The following is a 20,043-nucleotide window of genomic DNA, read 5'->3' as shown; positions in this document are numbered from 1 at the left end:
GAATAATATGATGATTTATTATCAGTGTTTGAAACAGTTGTGTTGCTTCATATTTTTTTGGAACCTGTGATATTTATTTCTTTGATTCTTTGATGAATAAAACATAAAAAAGAACAGTATTTATTCCAAATAGAAATATTTTCTAACAATAAATAATAATAAAATTACGTTTAAAATCTGACTGATCCCAATTTTTAATGGAAGTGTATGCGAACAAAAACATCTTAGTTAATGGTTTTACTTTTTATTTATTTATTTATTTTACCATAATTTTGTTGAGTATTTATTTCTACACAGACTCACTCCCTCTGCTGTCCAGACCATGATAGTGCCTCAGCATTTCCATCACGTGATTACAATAAAAATATTCAATAAAATATTCAGTGAAACTATTTTTAATTATTCAGATTTCTATTATTAAATTTATTATTGAAATTTTAATTATTTAAAAATAATAGCTAAATGATCGAGTCTTGAATGTTACAAAATGCCTGACTTAATACGATAAGAAACTGATTTATTTCATCAACGTATACGCAGCAGTAGAGTTGTTGTTATTATTATTATTATTATTATTATTAATTGCGAGAAAAAGAACAAGAAACAGCACTGAACTGAAACACAATAACAACAAAGGAAAAAAGAGAGAGAAAAAAACAACAGCAACTCAATCAGAAAGAAAAAGAAAAGACACAAACAACTCCGTTTTATTTTATTTGTCAAATAGAAATAGTGTTTAGATTCGCAACAAACAGAAAATAAACAGAGGACGGCGCCCGTGACGTCATCGAGCGACCGCGCGTCATACCCACAACCCCCCGCGGTCTTGTGTCTGTCTCTGTCTGTGGCTCGGGAGTCAAACACAAGGTAAGACGAGATCTTTCGTTATCGTGTTTGATTTTCATGAAAATGGGAATATGTTTGTTATATAAGTCTAAGTAACTTAAACGGTTTAATGTCGCGCGAGAGTCAAATGAACGGCTGCTCCTCGCGCTGCTAATCAGAGCTTTGCTAATGCTAAAATACTTAAATGCTCAAATAAATCCTCAGAACTGATAAAAGATGAAAGTCTGAGGTAAACCTCGCTCTGTCACTTGTGTGTGGAAATAGAGGAGAAAGAACGATTAAACTGTGGTTTGTTGTGCTTTGACTGTGTGATATTAGAGTGAACTAAACCGAACTCTTTTACTGTAAAACATTAATTAAAAAATAAATAATTTGAACTCATGAGCCAAAGCACTCTTATTCCGTTTATTCTAGTTTAATTCTAAAATATTTAATTTTTATTCTATTTATGAACACAATAACGTGCATTGCTTGTGCACGGCTAACTATGCTTTACAATAGCATTTTATTCCGGGGAATGAAACCGCATTATGTTCTCATAGTCCTCCTTGGAAGTCAAATGTGATCAAACACCTTAAGTGTAACTTTTAACCAATAAAATAACTACTACATTTTAGCTCAATCCTGTGTAGTTCATTTGAAGAGATTATGGTACTAAATAATATGTGCAATAATTATGATCCATGAATGGCCATTTGAAATATAACATTTTATAATGTGCTTATTATTTATATTATAACTAGTGTAGTATTTAGGGTTAAAATAAAGAAAATGTTTTAAATTCCAGTGCAAAGAGGCAAATTAGAGGCATTTTGTGGCCAGAAAGATAATATTCATATGTAATGCCATTGTTTAACCACTAGATGTCCTTATTGATGTTTAATAAATACATGGATTTAAATCTACTCTTGTTGCTCAAAACAGTATTGCTGGTCATAAGTGATTATTTTTTTTAGGTTTTGCTTTTTAATGCACATTTAGACATTATCAAACACTCGATTTTTTATAAGCTTTTTTTATGTTGCATTTAAAAAGGTTCATTACTGCCAAGCAAATTAGGAATTTAACCCTATGAAGAAGTTTAAATTCTTTTTACAAAACATAAAAATAATAAAAACAGAGTTATGTTGCAACTTTGTCTACCAGATAATACCTGAATGACAAAATGAACGCAGTGTCTTAAAATCCTGTAAAAGCTAAGGATATTCAGTGAAAATAGTTTGCAGTGTACATCTTTCTTTCATGGCAAGTCGTTATAGCGTGCGTTGTTCATTGGTCGGGCACCGACCAATAAAATGTCTTAATTTGCACCAAAGCCCCGCCCCCGGCTCTGCTCTCTCTCATCTGCGTTTACAAGTGCACAAGTGAGTTTTGCAACAGGAATACTGCAAAAAGAGTAGCAAAAGTCAGAGCGCTAGGATTTTATACGAATGTTAATATGACAAGCTCTCACATTCAGATCAACAAGCTCTCGAGTTAAGCTACTGATATACCTCCATACTCATCTCTGTGTGTGTGTGTGTAGACGATGGCTCTTCCTGGGCTCTGTCGTGGCTCGTCTCTGCTGGTTTCGGTCGTGAGTGTGTCGCTGCGGAGGAACATCGGTCGGTCCGCTGTCATCTTCAACAAAGCCACAGACCTGGATCCTGTGCAGAAGCTCTTCCTGGACAAGATCCGCGAGTACAACAGCAAGAGCAGGTGTGTATCTCTCTCGTACGCGTCTGATCCGTCTGCTGCGCTCGCTCTGGTCTACACCGGTGTGTGTGTGTGTGTGTGTGTGTGTGGCAGGGCTGCTGGTGGTGTGGTCGACGCAGGTCCGGCGTACCACAAGAACCTGACGGAGGAGATGAGCAAACTCCAGCGCTTGTTCGGAGGAGGAGACCTCGGCAGCTTCCCTCACTTCAGATTCCCAGGTGAGCTCCAGACTCTTCAGCTGTGAGTCTCTGCTGTTGGCTGATCTCATGATCTGTGTGTCTGTTTCCACAGAAGCCGTTCTCGAGGATGTGACCAGCAAATGAACACATCACTGTATATGAGCTCTGTATTTAATAAACAGTCTTTGGCTGAAAGATCAGTTTGTCTGTGATTCTGCGCTTCATTAACAGCCTGAGCTCTGCTTCCTGAATGGTCATCTTTATTGTTCTGGTCATTATCATTGCAGACCTTACAGACCTCATCATTAAATTACTAAATTATTGAATAAGATCTAATCACAATCAGCAGCTATCAGTGGGTTAGTTCACACAGAAATGATTCAGGTCTTCTTTTTCAAACCCAAAGACCTCAGTTCATCGTCAAAACACTTTGATATTTTTAATATTTGCTCCGGAGTTATAGTTCATTAAAACTATTGAATGGAAAAAAACAGGCAATAAATGCTCCAGTTCAGATAAAATCAGTTATTTTTATAAAAAATAAAAAAAACACACAAATACTGATCAAATATACAACTATTCAGCCCAGTCCACACGCGGTAGATCCAGACATGATTGAGTTGAAATAAAGGCACGGCAGGTCAAAGGTCATCACTCGGACTGGTTTAAGGCATCGGGGTCACAGCATGAACGACTGAGTGTGCTTGAAATCCTGAGGCTGTAACACACAAAAAATAGTCAAATGAAAATGTAAATTAAATGAAACGATAAAACACAGTAGTGTACTAAAGCATGCAGGGAAAAAAGTTAAATCAATGTTTTGAAAATAATGTATTTATGTAATATATAGATTATTGATCGGTTTAAATTTACAAAAATAAAAAATAAAATGACAAAATACGCAAAATATTATTTGCACTAGTATTAAATACTGATCTACCTAAAATAAATTTAATTACAAAGTGTATATATAAAATAAAATATTGCTTCTGATTAAATTGTAATGTAATATATTATTATTATCAGCATGTATTATACATTTTATTATTTAACATATATAATGCATAAACATAAAATGTACATTAATACATATAATTAAAACATTTAATAAGGAAAGCATGAATTCACAATACTTGTAATGTAATATATTATTATGTGTTATTTAATGTATTTAGGTTTTTGTTATAATTAACTTATTATTTATTTAATTTCTATTTTTGTTGTCGTCACTATTATAATATGAATCTGTTATTTAGGTTTTTACAGTTTTATTCTAATTATTGTTCCAGGTGTTGATAACCAGCAGAAGGTTCTGAGTCCGTGTGAAAGCTCACTCACTTCTTCTTTGGGAGAATGACTGTAGACTGTGTTTTGACTGAAACAAGAGAAATAAGAGAGTTACACGATCACATGATGATGATGCAGGAACCAGAGACAGAAGAAATAGATCACCAAACACTCTCTCGCTTCACGTGTGTGTGTGTGTGACTCACGTGTGTTCGGTTCTGTGCAGGTTCTGGCTGCTAATGATCCAGAACGACCTGCGATAACCCAGCGCTCAGGTCAAAGGTCAAGCGCTAGCATCAGCATGCAGACCGACGAGCGAATGAGCCAATCACATGCGCTTATTAACCAGATCAACACTAACTATTCTGTGTCAGGCTGGACCATTAGTGCCTTCACACACACACACACACACACACACACTCGGGGTCAGTCTTACCTTCCTCTGTGTCCTGTGTGTGTGACGGTTCAGTCAGAGGCAGGAATCAGAAGAAAGTCAAGATGTTAAAACAACTTATGAAATATGAACATTAATAAGAGTCAGGAAACTGAGCTAAAGAAAGACGATCAACTTCAGTGTTATTATTGTTGGAGCTACTCAAAACTGTTCAAGTCGGAAATATAAATGTTATTTTAAAACTAAAAGGCAAAGTACTAAAATGATTAAAACTTACATATAAAGCAAAAAATGTGTGTGTATAAATGCCATTAAATCAGAAATGTATACTTTTTACCAAAATAAACAAAAAATGTAAATCATTAAAAACATTAAATATATGTAAAAAAAAAAAAATAATAATTGAAATCGAAAATTTAAATGATAGGCAATTTAAAATATTAATAAATCATATAATGGTTTTAATAACTTCTTTTGCACATAATTTATATACAATTTCATACATAAACCTTAATCTTTAAATCTTTTTTATATAAGTGGAATCCATCACTTTGCAAGTGTTTGTGAATCAGAAAGCGGTGAGTTTATCAGCTGAACTCACGGCTGAAGAGTCCGTGCCGACGGCCGTAAAACACTCCAAACACACACAGACACATCAGCAGAACCAGAAGCAGCACTCCAGAGACCACCGCCGCCACATTCAGATCATCTGCACACAAGTGTGTTCATCCCATAGGTGTAATGGTTTTTATACTGTACAAACTGTATATTCTATGGCCCTACACCAACCCTACACCTAACCCTAACCCTCACAGGAAACTTTGTGCATTTTTACTTTCTCAAAAAAACTCATTCTGTATGATTTATAAGCGTTTTGAAAAATGGGGACATGGGTTATGTCCTCATAAGTCACCCTCTCCTTGTAATACCTGTGTCATACCCATGACATTATACAGAGTTGTGTCCTGATATGACACAAAAACAAGAGCACACACACAGACACACACACACAGACACACACACACACACTCACACTCACACACACTCACACACACACACATATGCACACTCACCGATCTGCATGCGTGTCCCCGAGCAGCTCTTTCCGGGTCCCACCCTGTTTTTGGCCTCACAGTGATATTGACCCGTATCGGATCTGCTGACCTTCTGGAACGTCTGACACCAACACGAGAGAAGAACAGTTAAACGCACACATCATCTTCATCTTCAGCTTCCTGAGAATCAACAACCACTTCAGGTCTGGACTCCTGAATCACTCAAGTGACTCACTGAATCACTGATTCTTGATTCAGTCAGTGAATTGAATCAGTATAGTTATCATGACTGGTTAATCAAATGACACATAACTATTAGTCACAGGATTGTTCAGTGCTTCTGTGATTATTATTCATTTGCCTTTCAACACACATTCCTCCTTTCAAAAGTAGTGCTTTCAGTGTTTATGAGTTCAGCTTTTACCGTAAGAAAGAAACTAAATAACGTCAGTCAGAATAGCGGCTCTTATTCATGCTGTTATGTTGCATTTTTTACTTCAATTACATTTTTTTAAATTGAGGTTTAAAAACTGACATTTTCAGGAAATGCTTTATTTAAATTTACATTATTATTTTGATATGTGTGTTTATATATTCTATATTCAATAAATGGAAGTGAGCGATCAGGACTTTACTAGCAGCTTAAGAAAGCCCCCAGGTGTGAATATAGGCTTAGTTTTGAGCCTTAGTGTTAATTAGATTAAACATTCATATCGTGGATAGGGCTGCGACAATAAATACAGAATCTGAGCTTAAATTCTAACAGTAGATGGCGCTCTACATTAGTTTATATCTGCACACTCAAATGCTCATGAAGAAGAGTGCTGAAGAGTCACGTAATTTCACCTTGGCTCAGAATGTTTTTATTATTTTATTATTAATGCTTTTTATTATTATTTTAGGTTCAAGTGTGTTTAAAGTGTAACTAAACCCCTGCTCAGAGCCTGACTCCGCCCACTGACAATATTTGAAAAATGCTGAAAAGTGGGCAGATCACAGCGGAGATAGAGGGGATGAACCGAGGGCGGGGCTGAGCGAGTGCGGCGTGATCCTGAGACTCGCAGTGACGGATTGATTGACAGCTGCTGTCAGAGACGCTAAAATGGAGAGTGACTGTAATGACGCAAGTAGCTTTGCAACAGAGCGATCATTTGAAGTAGAGGACTTTTCTCCCCCACTTTTACCTGAAATGGAGGATGTCGAGGTGTCTGTTCATATTAATTCGAGCCGCTGGCTCAAAACTGCGGTCTTAACTCCCGCACCGCGTCGCTTCTCAGCGCGAGCTGTGTGGAGAAGCCCATTTCCACCTCCATTGCGTTGGAGAAGCAATCCCGTGTAAAACGCAGTTTGCACACTCCAGCTCTAGGCGGGAACTTTCGGTCTTCCAGGCCAAATGCATGCAACCACTGGCGCTTAATTTTACAGTCTGCTGGAAAACTATGCAGTCCAGCAGTGCTGTAGCAACCAGCAACACACCTCCATACCATCCTGACCACTGTACTAAATACAGATAAATCTAAGCTAACTTGAAGATCTAAATAACTCTATAATTGCTATGATAAATAGATGCTATATTAGTCTATCCTGGTCGTTACCAATACTCGCAATTCCAGCTCCTGACTCACTACAGTAGTGATGTGTCGTTCGTGAACGAATCGTTCTTTTTGAACAAATCTTTTAGGTGAACGAATCGTTCTCGTTCACGTAATCCACTGACTCGTACTTCTCGTTCACTGAAGTTCCTCCCTTCACAGCAGCGCGGCTCACAGCAGCGCATGCGCAGCTCAGTGAACCGGGTAACAACCATTTCATCCTGTCAAAGAATTACTCAACCTCGAGCCAATAGCCTTCGAGTATGAGATGTGACAGAGTATGTGATTTGTTGAATGTAGTGAACGAATACGCCCTTAATGAACGAGTTTCATATGAGTCTGAACTAGATCTGGAGATCTTATCGTTCGTGAACGAAATGACTGAACTGGTACCCATGTCGTTCGTGAATGAGTTGAATGAGCTGATACATGTCGTTCGTGAATGAAATGAACTGCCACATAGCTTATCTCGTTCGTGAATGAAATGAATGAGAGTAAACCGGGTTAGTCTGCCATTTAGCATGTCAATCTCGCAAAAATGCAAAGCGCAGTTAAGTACTGTACTGTGCACGCTTGTTTTGATATTTAGCAACTCCACGTTTAATCCCCGATTTATGAATGTGAATATATAATATACAAACTGTCTGACCAAACAATTAAAATGCTAATTAGGCAAGAAAACCTTGTGCTTTGTTCATCTGAAAAACTTAATTAGACTTTATATATTGAATGTGATTATACACACATTTTAATAAAGACAGATCAGTTTTTGTAACAAGTGAATACGTTCGTTGACTTAAGACATAACACATAATACACTCTTTTTTTGCCATCTGCTGGCTTATTTTGTGAAATACCAAGAAATGGTCACTGAACCAATCAGTGAACGATTCTGAACGAATCATTTTGGTGAACGAACTGAAAATGAACGAATCTCTGAAAAGAATCATAATTTCCACCACTACACTACAGTGATTTTGATGGTTTTATACTGCCAAGGGCGTGGTAGCTCGTACCAAGGGGCGTGGTGAGCTGGAAACTTCTTACGTCACTTGCCACCGCAACATCCAATAAGAAAAATCAACTGTAGTAGCCACCGTTCAACCTGAAGAGGGCAGCACTCACACGTTTTTGCACCATATATTATAGAATTAAAACACTTTATACTCAAATGTCAAAAAAGTTACTTGAATCAATGAACAGCACTAATAAAGCCCCATTCTTATAGATCATTAACTAAAAAAAGTTGGTTTAGGGTTTAGTTACTCTTTAAGGATTTGGAAACAGGCAGAATACAGCTGTTTCTAAAGCATGCAACACCATCTGCTGTTCAAAACTAAGCTCAGAATTGACTAGAGAAAGAATAAAAATGCATTCGGGAAATCTAAAAATCGCGATTCATCGATTTCTTTTCCCAGCCCTAATCATGAGTGAGTGTGTGTGTGTGTGTGTGTGTTCACACACACCAGTACGCCGGTCTTCTCGTCGATGGTGTATGTGGCGTTGGGCTGTTGGATGTGCAGAGCGCGGTTGTCTTTGTACCAGGTGTAGACGGCGGCTGGGATGCTGTGATGGTCCCTACAGCGCAGCTGCACCAGAGAGCCCGTCAGAGCCGAGCTGGGCACATCACATGACGGTGTGTGCGGAGGCACTGAAACCACACCAAACACATCAGACACCAGCAGAACACACAGAGCGCCAGACAGCAGGACAGAAGCGAGTTACCCAGCACTGTCAGCGTGACGTTGATCTCCCCCAGTGTGATGGTGTCCTGCGGAGCGCTGACCTCGCAGCGGTAAGTGCCCGCGTCACTCTGAGTCACACTTTTCAATTGCAGCGTCGCACCCTTGATCTCCGCGCGGCCACGAAATGACTCTGAACAACACAGGAGAGAAATGCACTTTTAACTTTTTAAAAATTGCACAGTTCTGACCAATTATGGGTTGTTAAGCCCCTCCTGAAAAAGAGCAATCTTGATAACGCCATAGACCAATATCTAATCTTCCTTTTATAGGCAAAATAATAGAAAAAGTCGTTTTTAAATCAGCTGAACAAATACTTAAATTCAAATGGATACCTGGACAATTTTCATTCTGGTTTCTGACCACATCACAGAGACAGCACTCATTAAGATAATAAAATGATATTCGCTTAAATTGTGACTCTGGCAAAATATCGGTGCTGGTATTGCTAGATCTCAGTGCTGCGTTTGACACTGTCGATCATAACATACTACTAGAGAGACTGGAAAACTGGGTCGGGCTTTCTGGGATGGTACTCAAATGGTTCAGGTCATATTTAGAAGGGAGAGGCTATTATGTGAGTCTAGGAGAGTATAAGTCTAAGTGGACGTCCATGACATGCGGAGTCCCACAAGGCTCAATTCTAGCACCGCTCTTGTTTAGCCTATATATGCTTCCACTAAGTCAAATAATGAGAAAGAACCAAATTGCCTACCACATTATGCTGATGATACCCAGATTTACCTAGCCTTATCTCCAAATGACTACAGCCCCATTTCTTCCCTCTGCCAATGCATTGATGAAATTAATAGTTGGATGTGACAGAACTTTCTTCAGTTAAACAAGGAGAAAACTGAAGTCATTGCATTTGGAAACAAAGATGAAGTGTTGAAGGTGAATGCATACCTTGACTCTAGGGGTCAAACAACTAAAAATCAAGTCAGGAATCTTGGTGTGATTCTGGAGACAGACCTTAGTTTCAGTAGTCATGTCAAAGCAGTAACTAAAATCAGCATACTATCATTTAAAAAACATTGTTTCCAGCCAAGACTTGGAGAAACTAGTTCATGCCTTCATCACCAGCAGGGTGGACTATTGTAATGGGCTCCTCACCGGCCTTCCCAAAAAGACCATTAGACAGCTGCAGCTCATCCAGAACACTGCTGCCAGGATTCTGACTAGAACCAGAACATCTGAGCATATCACACCAGTCCTCAGGTCCTTACACTGGCTTCCAGTTACATTTAAGATTGATTTTAAAGTACGTTTACTCGTCTATAAATCACTCAAATCACACATTTAAATCTAGACTCAAAACCCATCTGTTTAGCTGTGCATTTATTGAATGAGCACTGTGCAATATCCGAACTGATTGCACTGTTTTTTACATATTCACTGTATTTTATGTCAAATCATTTTATATTTTAAAAGACTTAAATTCATTTTAAATAAGTATTTTTTTTAAATCATTTTCAAAGTTTTTTAATTGCTTGTTTTATTTTTGTATTATTTTACTTTATGTAAAGCACTTTGAATTACCATTGTGTACAAAATGTGCTATATAAATAAACTTGCCTTGCCTTTATATCTCTCAATTATAACCTTTTTCACACAAATTAGTTTATTTTGACAATTCTGACATTTATGCACAATTGAGTTTATATCTGCCAATTCTGACTTTTTTTGTGCAATTACAAGTTTCTCACGCAATTCTGACTTATTTTGCAATTCTGGCCCTAATTATATCTTATTCTGACTTTTTTGTGCAATTAAGCTTATATCTGCCAATTCTGACTTATTTAGCAATTCTGACCCTATTTGCAAAAGTGAGTTTATATTGCACAAATCTGACATTTTTCGCACAATTTTAAACAAGTTTAAATTTCACAAATCTCTTTTTTCCCCTTAAAAGTCTGACCTATTTTTTGCACAATTTTCACTTTTTTCAGAAGAGCGAGATATAAACTTGCCATAGTGAGCTACAGTATAAAGTCCAGACCTAAGGGGTAAAAAGGACTATTTTCTTACAATTGCAAGTTTCTATCATGCAATACTGAGATGAAAAGTCGGAATTACCTTTTTTATTTTTTTATTCAATAGCAGAAACTGGCTTTTATAGCATAATTTTGTTCTATTTACTCCACTACGTTTTATAAAACCATGTGGTTCCTCGTTATTCTGAACTGTAGAAATCGTCACCTGCTCTGGGATGTGATAGCAGTGTCATATTGCTATATGGTTGCGAGGGTGTTCTAAGCAGTAAATAACTTTATTTCTCATTTGATAGGTCGTTACCTGTAATATAACATACCGTATTTTCCGGACTATAAGTCGCACTTTTTTTTTTTTCATAGTTTGGCTGGTCCTGTGACTTATAGTCAGGTGCGACTTATTTATCGAAATTAATTTGACATGAACCGAGAGAAATGAACAAAGAGAAAACATTACCGTCTCCAGCCGTGAGAGGGCGCTCTAATGCTGCTCAGTGCTCCTGTAGTCTACACTGAAGACACAGAGCGCCCTCTCACGGCTGGAGACGGTAATGTTTTCTCTTGGTTCTCAATAAATACGACTTATAGTCCAGTGCGACTTATATATGTTTTTTTCTTCGTCATGACGTATTTTTGGACTGATGCAACTTATACTTAGGTGCGACTTATAGTCCGAAAAATACAGTAAGCGTTGGTTACCTGTGAAATAGCGGTTAAAATAAACAAAGGACACATCCTTGTCGATCTTCTTCCACTCGATGCGAGGATTCTTGTCGTTTTCTGTACTGAACTCACAGGAGAGCACAGCATCTGTGGAGAACAGCAGACGTGATGGAGTTACAGCACATCATCTGACTGATGTCTCCATGATGATGCAAACACACACACTCACACACTCACCTGAGGACTCACGCACTTCCACTCCAGGACTGTGGCTGGTGACAGTGACGGGGACGACGGCCGCACCTGAAACGGAGAACAACACCTGCTACATGTGTATATACACTGTCAGTCAGTGTGTTGTCATGTGGTTTCTAAGTTGTTATAAGTGACCACAATCTATCCGTATGTTAGATTTCCCTAAATATGATATGCATGTTTATATTTCAAAATATAATTGTATTACCAGGGTACAGACACAGGGAGTGCTCGTAATACCAAGTTTTAGGCATTGTTCAAATAAGTACAAGCTAGAAAGAGAAGTAATAAAGAGAAAGACATTTTTATTTTTTTTTACAATGAAGTCAAGTAGCTTTGAAAGGGATGAGTTTTCATCTGTCGCTTTAAAATAGTCAGTGCTTCGGCATTCCGGAACAGGGTGGAAAGATCATTCTACCAGTCAGGAACGTTGAACGAGAATGTTCTGGAAAGTGATTTCGAGCCTCTCTGTGATGGTACCACAAGGCGTCGCTCACTAGCGGATCTCAGACATCTGGAGGGGATGTAGATTCGTAATAGTGAGTGGAAGTAGACGGGTGCTGAGCCTGTGGCTGTTCTATATGCAAGAATCAATGTCTTGAACTTCATGCAAGACACAACTGGTAGCCAGTGCAAGGAGATAAAGAGAGATGTAATATTGGCTCTTTTTGGCTCTTTGAAGACCAGTCCTGCATTCTGAATCATTTGTAGAGGTTTGATTGTGCTTGATGAAATCCAGCCAGAAGAGCATTGCAGTAGTCCAGCCTAGAAATGACAAGGGCCTGGACAAGACGTTTGTTCTTTCTGATATTGTGCAATGCAAACCTGCAAGATCAAGCAGCCTTTGTAGGGTGGTCTTTGAAGGTCAGCTGATCATCAATTGATTTCTGACTGAAGTTGATGGGGTACTTGTAGAAGAGTCTAGCTGGATGGAGAAATCATACTGTAGAGTTGGAGTAGCAGGGAAGACAAGAAGCTCTGTCTTTGCCAGGTTGGGCTGTAGGTGATGTTCTTTCATCCATGCTGAGATGGCAGCCTGAGATCCGTGCAGCTACTGTTGGATCACCTGGTTGAAATGAAAGATAGAGCTGTGTCTCAGCAGCATAGCAATGGTATGAGATTGTATGATTGGACCCAGTGATGTAATGTATATGGAGAAGAGGAGGGGTCCTAGAACCGATCCCTGAGGAGCCCCAGTGACCAGCTGATGTGCTTTGGATACTTCCCCTCCCCAAGCCACCCTGAAAGACCTATAAGTAAAATAAGATTCAAACCAGTGAATTGGAATTCCAAGTAAGAACTGATGATTTGGAATCAGCTTTCGCAATCCACAGGGCTTCCATGACTGACAGTACCGCAGTGTCAGTCGAATGGCCGCTCCTGAAACCTGACGGGATTGAAACCTACAGTATATGGTTACTAACTGAAGAGTGAAACTCTCACTGTAGTGAATAACACACAGCACTCTGGTGGCTCAAGGATTGTGTTTGCAGACTCCCAGTGGACTAACAGATATAATTAGACTAACAGATATAATTCACAAAAACAAAGGTGCAGCTTCTGTTAGCGTGTGCGTTTGAGTCTAAAGTTGGATTCAGATTTTTTTACAGGAAAAGGAAGCAGGTGGGTCCCTTCCTGAATAACATGACAGTCATTGTTGGCCTTCCTGTTTTGGCTCACGCATCGTTAGAATAAAACAGAGCAATAATGAAGAACACAAGCCATAGAGATCAAGTTCACGACACGAGTGACCAAACTAAAGCAGGTTTCTAAACCAGATGTGTGTTGCGATGACTTTTAAAAGATGAGTTGCCCAGCTTCCTCTTCTTTCTCATTCATATGAATCACTTTCAGATTGTCTAGATAAATGAGTGTGCAATTCCTTGTTAAAGTTCCAGTTACTGATAATGACTTGCGCGGAAACTGAGCATCCAAAACACTTCTTGGTGTTTCCCTGACAGACAAAATCATTAAAACAGGACTGTTGCTGATTACAGTGCTCCATTTTTCATTGTTTGTTGTTTAAAGGAAGCACCAATCAAAACACGAGACGGATCAGAATGAGACGGGGATCTAGAGATCATTTATGTGTCCTGATGCTTTTAGTCTCAAGAAATCACAAAAACCCTGAACTGAACAAAATCACACAAACCACATCATTTATTAACGAAAATGCTTTATCTTGTATTCTTTATATCTGTATGTTAGATTTCCCTGAAAATGATATGTATGTTTATATTTCAAAATATAATGGTATGACCATGGTACACTACATGTCCAAAAACGCCTGGTACTTACTGGTTAGTGTACCATTGTAAAGCGATGGCATCACATGGTAATCATATAGTACTTTAAAGTCTAAATTCAAGTAAAATAACATTTACATTGATATTTAAAGAACATCATCGTAATGTAAATGCTACTTTTTAGTATGTTAGAGTACCATTTTTTTAATACTTGGATATGTTGATCATTCAGCATCATGGTATAAAACAAGGTAATACCATTACACTTTTTGGTTAGAGTTGCATCTTGCTGTTTTTGCTTTACAAACATGTACTGTGACAGTATAGTACACTGATGCTATTACAAGCTAATACTATAGCCTAGTACTTTAAAGTAAAAATTTATGTATAAGTGACATTACATGGGTATTTAAGAACTTCATGGTGAAAACTATGTTCAATTCTACTTTTTGTGCAATGTAATGCTATATAGGTCATTATGTAATAATAGAATTATTTCTATACTACATTATAGTATTTAACATTTTTTTTAGTTTTTATTAAAATGTTTTTTTTAAATTTTAAGTATTTGATTATATGCTTCAGTTGTTATATATATATATATATATATATATATATTTCACTTAGCTTTCTTTTTTTGTTGTTCTAGTTATTTTAGTACCGGTACTTGTTTTATTTAATTCCAAGGCAACATTTGTAATTTGCAATTAAATTTTTATTTCAGCTAAATTACACCCAATTTTACCAGATTAACAGTTAGTATATTATATTACATTATATTAACAGCAGTGATATTATATATATTTTTTTTATTTTAATTTTAGTTTAAGCGAAGAATGTGCTATTGTGATTTTTAGCTTTTTTTTTTTTTTTGTAGTTATTTTTGTGCTTAAACTTATTTAATTCCAAAGCAACATTAGTATTTTATATTGTATTTTTTTTTATTCTAATATTAACTGAATGACATCTGTTTTTTAGTGCATATTAACAGGTGTGTCTGGAAGGCTTCGGTCAGCACACGAGTGTTTTAGTGCTCATGTCTCGGTTCAAACATCCATTAAATCACACAGAAGGAATGCTGATGTTGCTCCACATCTGTATTATTCCAGTTGTGGAGTATGAAACAAGACAGGACATTCTCATCTTATCAAACCGCTCAAGCTGCTAACATCTCCTTTTGTGTCTCACTGAAGAAACAAAGTCATACGGGTTTGGAAGGATGTGAGTGAGAGTAAATAATGGCAGGGTCTGATTTCTAGCTGTATCTTATCGGCGAGCTCGACCTTGTACCTGACGTCTTATCACCTCTCCCTCGGTGTCTGTTTCAGGAGGGATGGAGAGACGCATTGTGTGCTGACGGGAATCAACCATGCACATGAAAACACTGTGTCCAGTCTGATAAGACGACCGGACCGCACACACACACACACACACACACACACGTCACTGCCGAGTCAGCACATAAACACACTCGCTCGTTGATTCAGACTCATACAGATACACCGGCTGAATCATATTTCACCATGATAAACTACAGCAACAAAAAATAAATTGCATAAAGAAAATGAAACAATGGATCATTTTTTTATTAATTATAATGAGTATGTAATAATAAATACTTTTATTATTTTAATTATTTTGTTAAAAACAAAAACGGGAAAAAAAATCCAAAAGAGAAAATAAAACTAAAACCAAAATATAAAACTAATTCAAAATATTAATTAAAAAAAAAAAAAAAAAAGTTTCTTTCTTGTCATTTTGGGGTGAAATATAAGGCAAGCATGTTCTTTAACTGGTTAAAATAAAGCGTTAATAACGCTCATTAAATTCATTTATTAAAGCTCATAATAGAGATTTAATAAAGCTCATTCCAATTCCAAATTATGATGAGTGTTTGTGGAGCACAAGAGACCCTGACAGAACAAAGACCCTGTGTGTGTGTGTGTGTGTGTGTGTAACCCAGCCTGAAACAGCTGGTACAGACAACTTCATCCAAAACACACACAGCGAATTAAAGGTAAAAAACCGCGTCAAACTCAGCCAGAATCAACAGATGCAGAAGCAGAGACACGCTGCACATCTGAAGCCTCCCACACACACACACACATTCCTCACAAACACCAGCATCTGCCCTCCTGGACACACAACAAAACACCGCAGCATCTATTGTGTCTGCACTTCTGAACGCTTGACCCACCGGCTTATTTAACTGAGAGAGAGAGAGAGAGAGAGAGAGAGAGAGAGAGAGAGAGAGAGAGAGAGAGAGAGAGAGAGAGAGAGAGAGAGAGAGAGACAGAGAGACTTGACTTTAACAATTCTTTATTCACCAAGATTAATAAATAACATTTTTTCCTAAAAAGTTATTTCCGAACAAACATTTATCACATATAAACATACTAACATTAACATCCACACATATACATTTACAAAAAAAAGAAGAAAAAAAACACCAATTACAATTTCAGAAATAAAGTCTCATCTTGATCAACTACACACAACACTTCAGCCTGTCCCCAAAACTCACTGAAAACCACCAAACTTTTCGTTAACTTAAAAAAAGCAAACTCCGCTTTAATTCTTGCAGCTACAAAAGCCTTTAAAACAAGTTCAGGTTCAGTCGTTCCACTATCCTTAAGCTTATTTCTCCTTGTAATCCATATTGCCAACTTGGCTTCACCAATTAAAAAATTAATTAAAGAAATTATTTTTTTATCTGAGGCAACATACTTTGGTCCAAATATAAACATGTTTTCATCCATCTCATCTCCAAGTGTTCTAAGCCACCCCTTTAAAATCTGAAACACACTATCTACGTATAGACACTGGTTTACTTAACCCTCCTCCAACCTTTAGCATTGTAGAAACATCCGAGTGTAAAAGTTTAATCCATGAAATAAAGGAATTACCAAAACCAACAGCTTTAAGGGATCTAAACAAATAAAAGTGACTGACTCTATCGAAGGCCTTTTCTTGATCAACTGCAAATATTCCAATATTTTCACCATCTCTTTTTGCAATATCGATCACGAACAAGAAAGATATTATCCATTATAGTTCTGTCCGGAATAGAATAAGTTTGATTCTCATTTATTATATCTTCTAAATACAATTTCAATCTATTTGAAAGACATTTCGCTAAGATTTTATAGTCAGTACATAAAATTGAAACTGGTCTCCAGTTCTTTAAAAGACCAAGATCCCCTTTCTTTGGTAAGACAAGACAGCTCTTCTACAGCTTGTTGGCAATTCTTTTTTCCTGTAAGCGGATTTAAAAACCTCAAGCAAATCATCTTTTAATAAGTCCAATATTTACACCAAGTATATTGTTTTTCTACCGGATGTTGAGATCTTCAAACATCACACAAATCAAAACTGCTTACTACATCCTTTAAACCAGTAGCAGAAAGAGGACACGGTTCTTCTCCATTCCTGTCTAATGTGCAATTCCAGTCACCACCCAACACAAGACAAGCATTTTTATCATATTTCCCCAACATACTTTGACAATTTTTAAAAACTTTTATCCTTTCTGCACCACTATTAGGTGCATATACATTAACAAACACAAATGGAAAACCCAACAGATTAACCTGAACTGCCAAAATTCGACCTTTTTCTATTTCTTCACTAGATACTAAGGTCATAGTAATTTTCTTTGAGAATAAGATGGCAACACCCACTTTTGTATTAGAGCCATGACTTAAAAAAATATGCCCTCCCCACCACTTTTTCCATTCATATTCATTAGCTGAGTCACTATGTGTCTCTTGTAAGAAAGTTATATCCATATCTTTATTTTCAATATATTCTCTCAACACTGCTCTTCTTTTACCATCCCTTCCTCCATTAATGTTAATTGTTCCCATCTTAATACTCCCCATCAATAAAAAGGAAAGATCACGAAAGAAAAAAAGAAGAAAGAAAAAGACAGAGTAAACACCCCAAGTGACTTCTTCATTAAGGAGTTATTAAACCTTTTTCAAGGGCCATTTTTCTTCTCAATTTCGTTACAATTGTTTTCAATCTAAATCTTTTTCTTCTACTTAATTCATCATAACTTGCCATCTGTTGAATTTTCACAGCTGATTGCAAATTTTTTTCCAAATGTCGCATCTAAGAGATCATTAACCTCACTGACTGTATATAACTGATCTTCACCAATTTGAGAAAGAATATCTGATGCTTCTGAAAAATGATCATCATCATCTTCATTGTAATCTTGCTCATCCGTAGCATCAGTTAACTGGGACAAAACATTCGGTCCAGTATCTTGTGCATCGTCTGTCACAACCTTTGGTAACTTAGCTAATCTCTACATTATCTCCAGTCTGTACACTAGGAATGAGTGTGCTCGCGTAAATCATATATGATTTACCCTCATGTTGAATTCGGAAAGAAATATCAAGCGATGGTTGATCAAGAAACATAAACACATGACGCCTAAAAGACAAAACGTGCTTCAATGCTACTCAAAATAGTAGAAAAAAAGCCAATAGCTACTCCTCTCACCCGTTCGTTGCTCCCATCATGCAAAGCGAGAGAGAGAGAGAGAGAGAAAGAGACAGATAAACTGAGAGAGAGAGAGAAAGAAAGAAAGAAAGGTTGTAGAAACAAGTTGACCAACATTTCTCAGTTTAATTTGGTTTAACTTGATCTTCCAAAATAACTAAAACTGTCAATGAAACAAAAATGAAGAAAAACAACATAGATATATTTAAAATAAAAAATAAAATATAACTGAAATTAAATTAAAAAAATTTAAATAGAATTTCTAAATATTTCAGAGATCTACAGGCTTCCCAAAACTCCTAGAAGGAAAAAAACGATTCATTATGGAAAATAATGATACATTATTTATGTTAATTATTATTCATAATTCATGATACATTTTACATTTTTATGAATTATCAAACAAAAATTTCAAAGCATTGGAAGGAAGGAATTATTATTGTTATTATTTTATTAGGTTTTCCATTAGTGATGGAACCTTAAATGTAACTAAACGTAGAAAAACTAAGAGGAATGAAACATTTAAAAAAACAAAACTGACAAAAAAAACGGTTATACAAAAACGGTATTCAGTTTGAGCCTAATACAGATATAGTTTTGCACGTGTACAGATGATTTATGTAGTATTTAACTGCAGAAAGTCTGTGACAGAAACACAGAAGCACTTACTGAAAGCATCTCATCTCATTCTCTAAAGGAGATCAAGAGACTTTAAGAAGATCAGATGAACAAAACACTTACTCTGAATTAAAACCAGCAAAGCCACGGACACAAACATCTCATCCACAAACCGAGGAACTGTCCAGAAGAACCAGTCCGCGATCCGAAAGAAGCTCAAATACACGCGTCTGACAGAGAATCTGAGCTGGGGCTGTGTGTGTGTGTGTGTGTGTGTGGGCGGGAACAACACTCATTAAAACACACACACATTCCCATTTCACCAAAACAAAAGAGCAGATATTGTAACTCTAATATAAAAACGCCTGTTCAAAGTAGTGCGAATGAAATATGTCATTCAACTTTTACACCATAGAACGTCATTATCAACAATATAGTTCCGGCACTGAACTCTGATTGGATGAGCCCAGCTTTGTTCGCACGCACCTGTGACCGCGCTTCAGTGTATTAATGCGCCACGTTGCTTGGCAACTTGACTAACTGTATTAACTATATCACCTGGCGGAAGAAAAGGTGTTGATGTTAGGTCATTTCTATTTGAATCATAAGCGAATCTAAATTCTTGAATAGATGATGCAAGTTTGAAGCCGTTCTGTATCAAAGCGCTACGGTGCCTTGCAAACATAAACAGCGTAGAGTTTTGGTGAAACACGATCCGCCATTGATATACGTTACATTTTTATACATTCATTAAAAACATATATTTTAATATACATTTTTAAAAATGTGACTTACCTCATATTTCAGACTTTTTTCCTCGAAATTCGTAGTAAACGCAGAAAGAAAATCTCGGAATTGCAAAAAAAAAAAAAAAAAAATAACAATAAAAAGAACAATCCCAGCCCTGCAATTCTGACTATGCATTTATATCGCATTTCTGTCTGTTTCTTTAAATTGTGAGTTTGTATCTT

At 36.9% G+C, this 20,043-nt stretch overlaps 2 protein-coding genes and 1 long non-coding RNA gene across 3 annotated transcripts; 1 reads left to right on the top strand and 2 right to left on the bottom strand.

The window, feature by feature from the left end:
- The first annotated feature begins 776 nt into the window (after positions 1-776).
- LOC132142967 (ATP synthase-coupling factor 6, mitochondrial-like) lies at positions 777-2,913 on the top strand. Its single transcript, XM_059553143.1, has 4 exons — positions 777-867; positions 2,372-2,544; positions 2,635-2,759; positions 2,833-2,913. The coding sequence occupies exons 2-4, from the start codon at positions 2,375-2,377 to the stop codon at positions 2,862-2,864; spliced, it is 327 nt and encodes a 108-aa protein (XP_059409126.1). The 5' UTR covers positions 777-867; positions 2,372-2,374; the 3' UTR covers positions 2,865-2,913.
- Positions 2,914-3,230: 317 nt separating this feature from the next.
- Positions 3,231-4,197, bottom strand: LOC132143335 (uncharacterized). Its single transcript, XR_009434240.1, has 2 exons — positions 4,059-4,197; positions 3,231-3,438 (listed from the first exon to the last, which is right to left on the bottom strand). It is a non-coding gene; the product is annotated as an uncharacterized LOC132143335 (long non-coding RNA).
- A 56-nt stretch (positions 4,198-4,253) lies between these two features.
- LOC132143334 (junctional adhesion molecule 2A-like) lies at positions 4,254-19,357 on the bottom strand. Its single transcript, XM_059553459.1, has 8 exons — positions 19,196-19,357; positions 11,682-11,747; positions 11,481-11,591; positions 8,774-8,923; positions 8,515-8,699; positions 5,475-5,577; positions 5,003-5,110; positions 4,254-4,456 (listed from the first exon to the last, which is right to left on the bottom strand). Exons 1-8 carry the CDS (start codon positions 19,230-19,232, stop codon positions 4,440-4,442), a joined length of 777 nt encoding a protein of 258 aa, XP_059409442.1. The 5' UTR covers positions 19,233-19,357; the 3' UTR covers positions 4,254-4,439.
- Between the last annotated feature and the right edge of the window lie 686 nt (positions 19,358-20,043).

Source organism: Carassius carassius, chromosome 7, assembly GCF_963082965.1.
Source record: "Carassius carassius chromosome 7, fCarCar2.1, whole genome shotgun sequence".
Lineage (NCBI taxonomy): Eukaryota > Metazoa > Chordata > Actinopteri > Cypriniformes > Cyprinidae > Carassius > Carassius carassius.
This window is presented reverse-complemented; position numbering and strand designations above follow the sequence as displayed.

Excerpts from the sequence above, each read along its gene's own strand:
- LOC132142967 (XM_059553143.1), top strand. The coding sequence starts at position 2,375 with ATGGCTCTTCCTGGGCTCTGTCGTGGCTCGTCTCTGCTGGTTTCGGTC. Across the intron at positions 2,545-2,634 it reads GAGTACAACAGCAAGAGCAG|GGCTGCTGGTGGTGTGGTCG; the intron begins GTGTGTATCTCT and ends TGTGTGTGGCAG. Across the intron at positions 2,760-2,832 it reads CCCTCACTTCAGATTCCCAG|AAGCCGTTCTCGAGGATGTG; the intron begins GTGAGCTCCAGA and ends CTGTTTCCACAG.
- LOC132143334 (XM_059553459.1), bottom strand. The coding sequence starts at position 19,232 with ATGTTTGTGTCCGTGGCTTTGCTGGTTTTAATTCAGA. Across the intron at positions 11,748-19,195 it reads TTTGCTGGTTTTAATTCAGA|GTGCGGCCGTCGTCCCCGTC; the intron begins GTAAGTGTTTTG and ends TCTCCGTTTCAG. Across the intron at positions 5,111-5,474 it reads GGGGACACGCATGCAGATCG|ATGATCTGAATGTGGCGGCG; the intron begins GTGAGTGTGCAT and ends ACTTGTGTGCAG.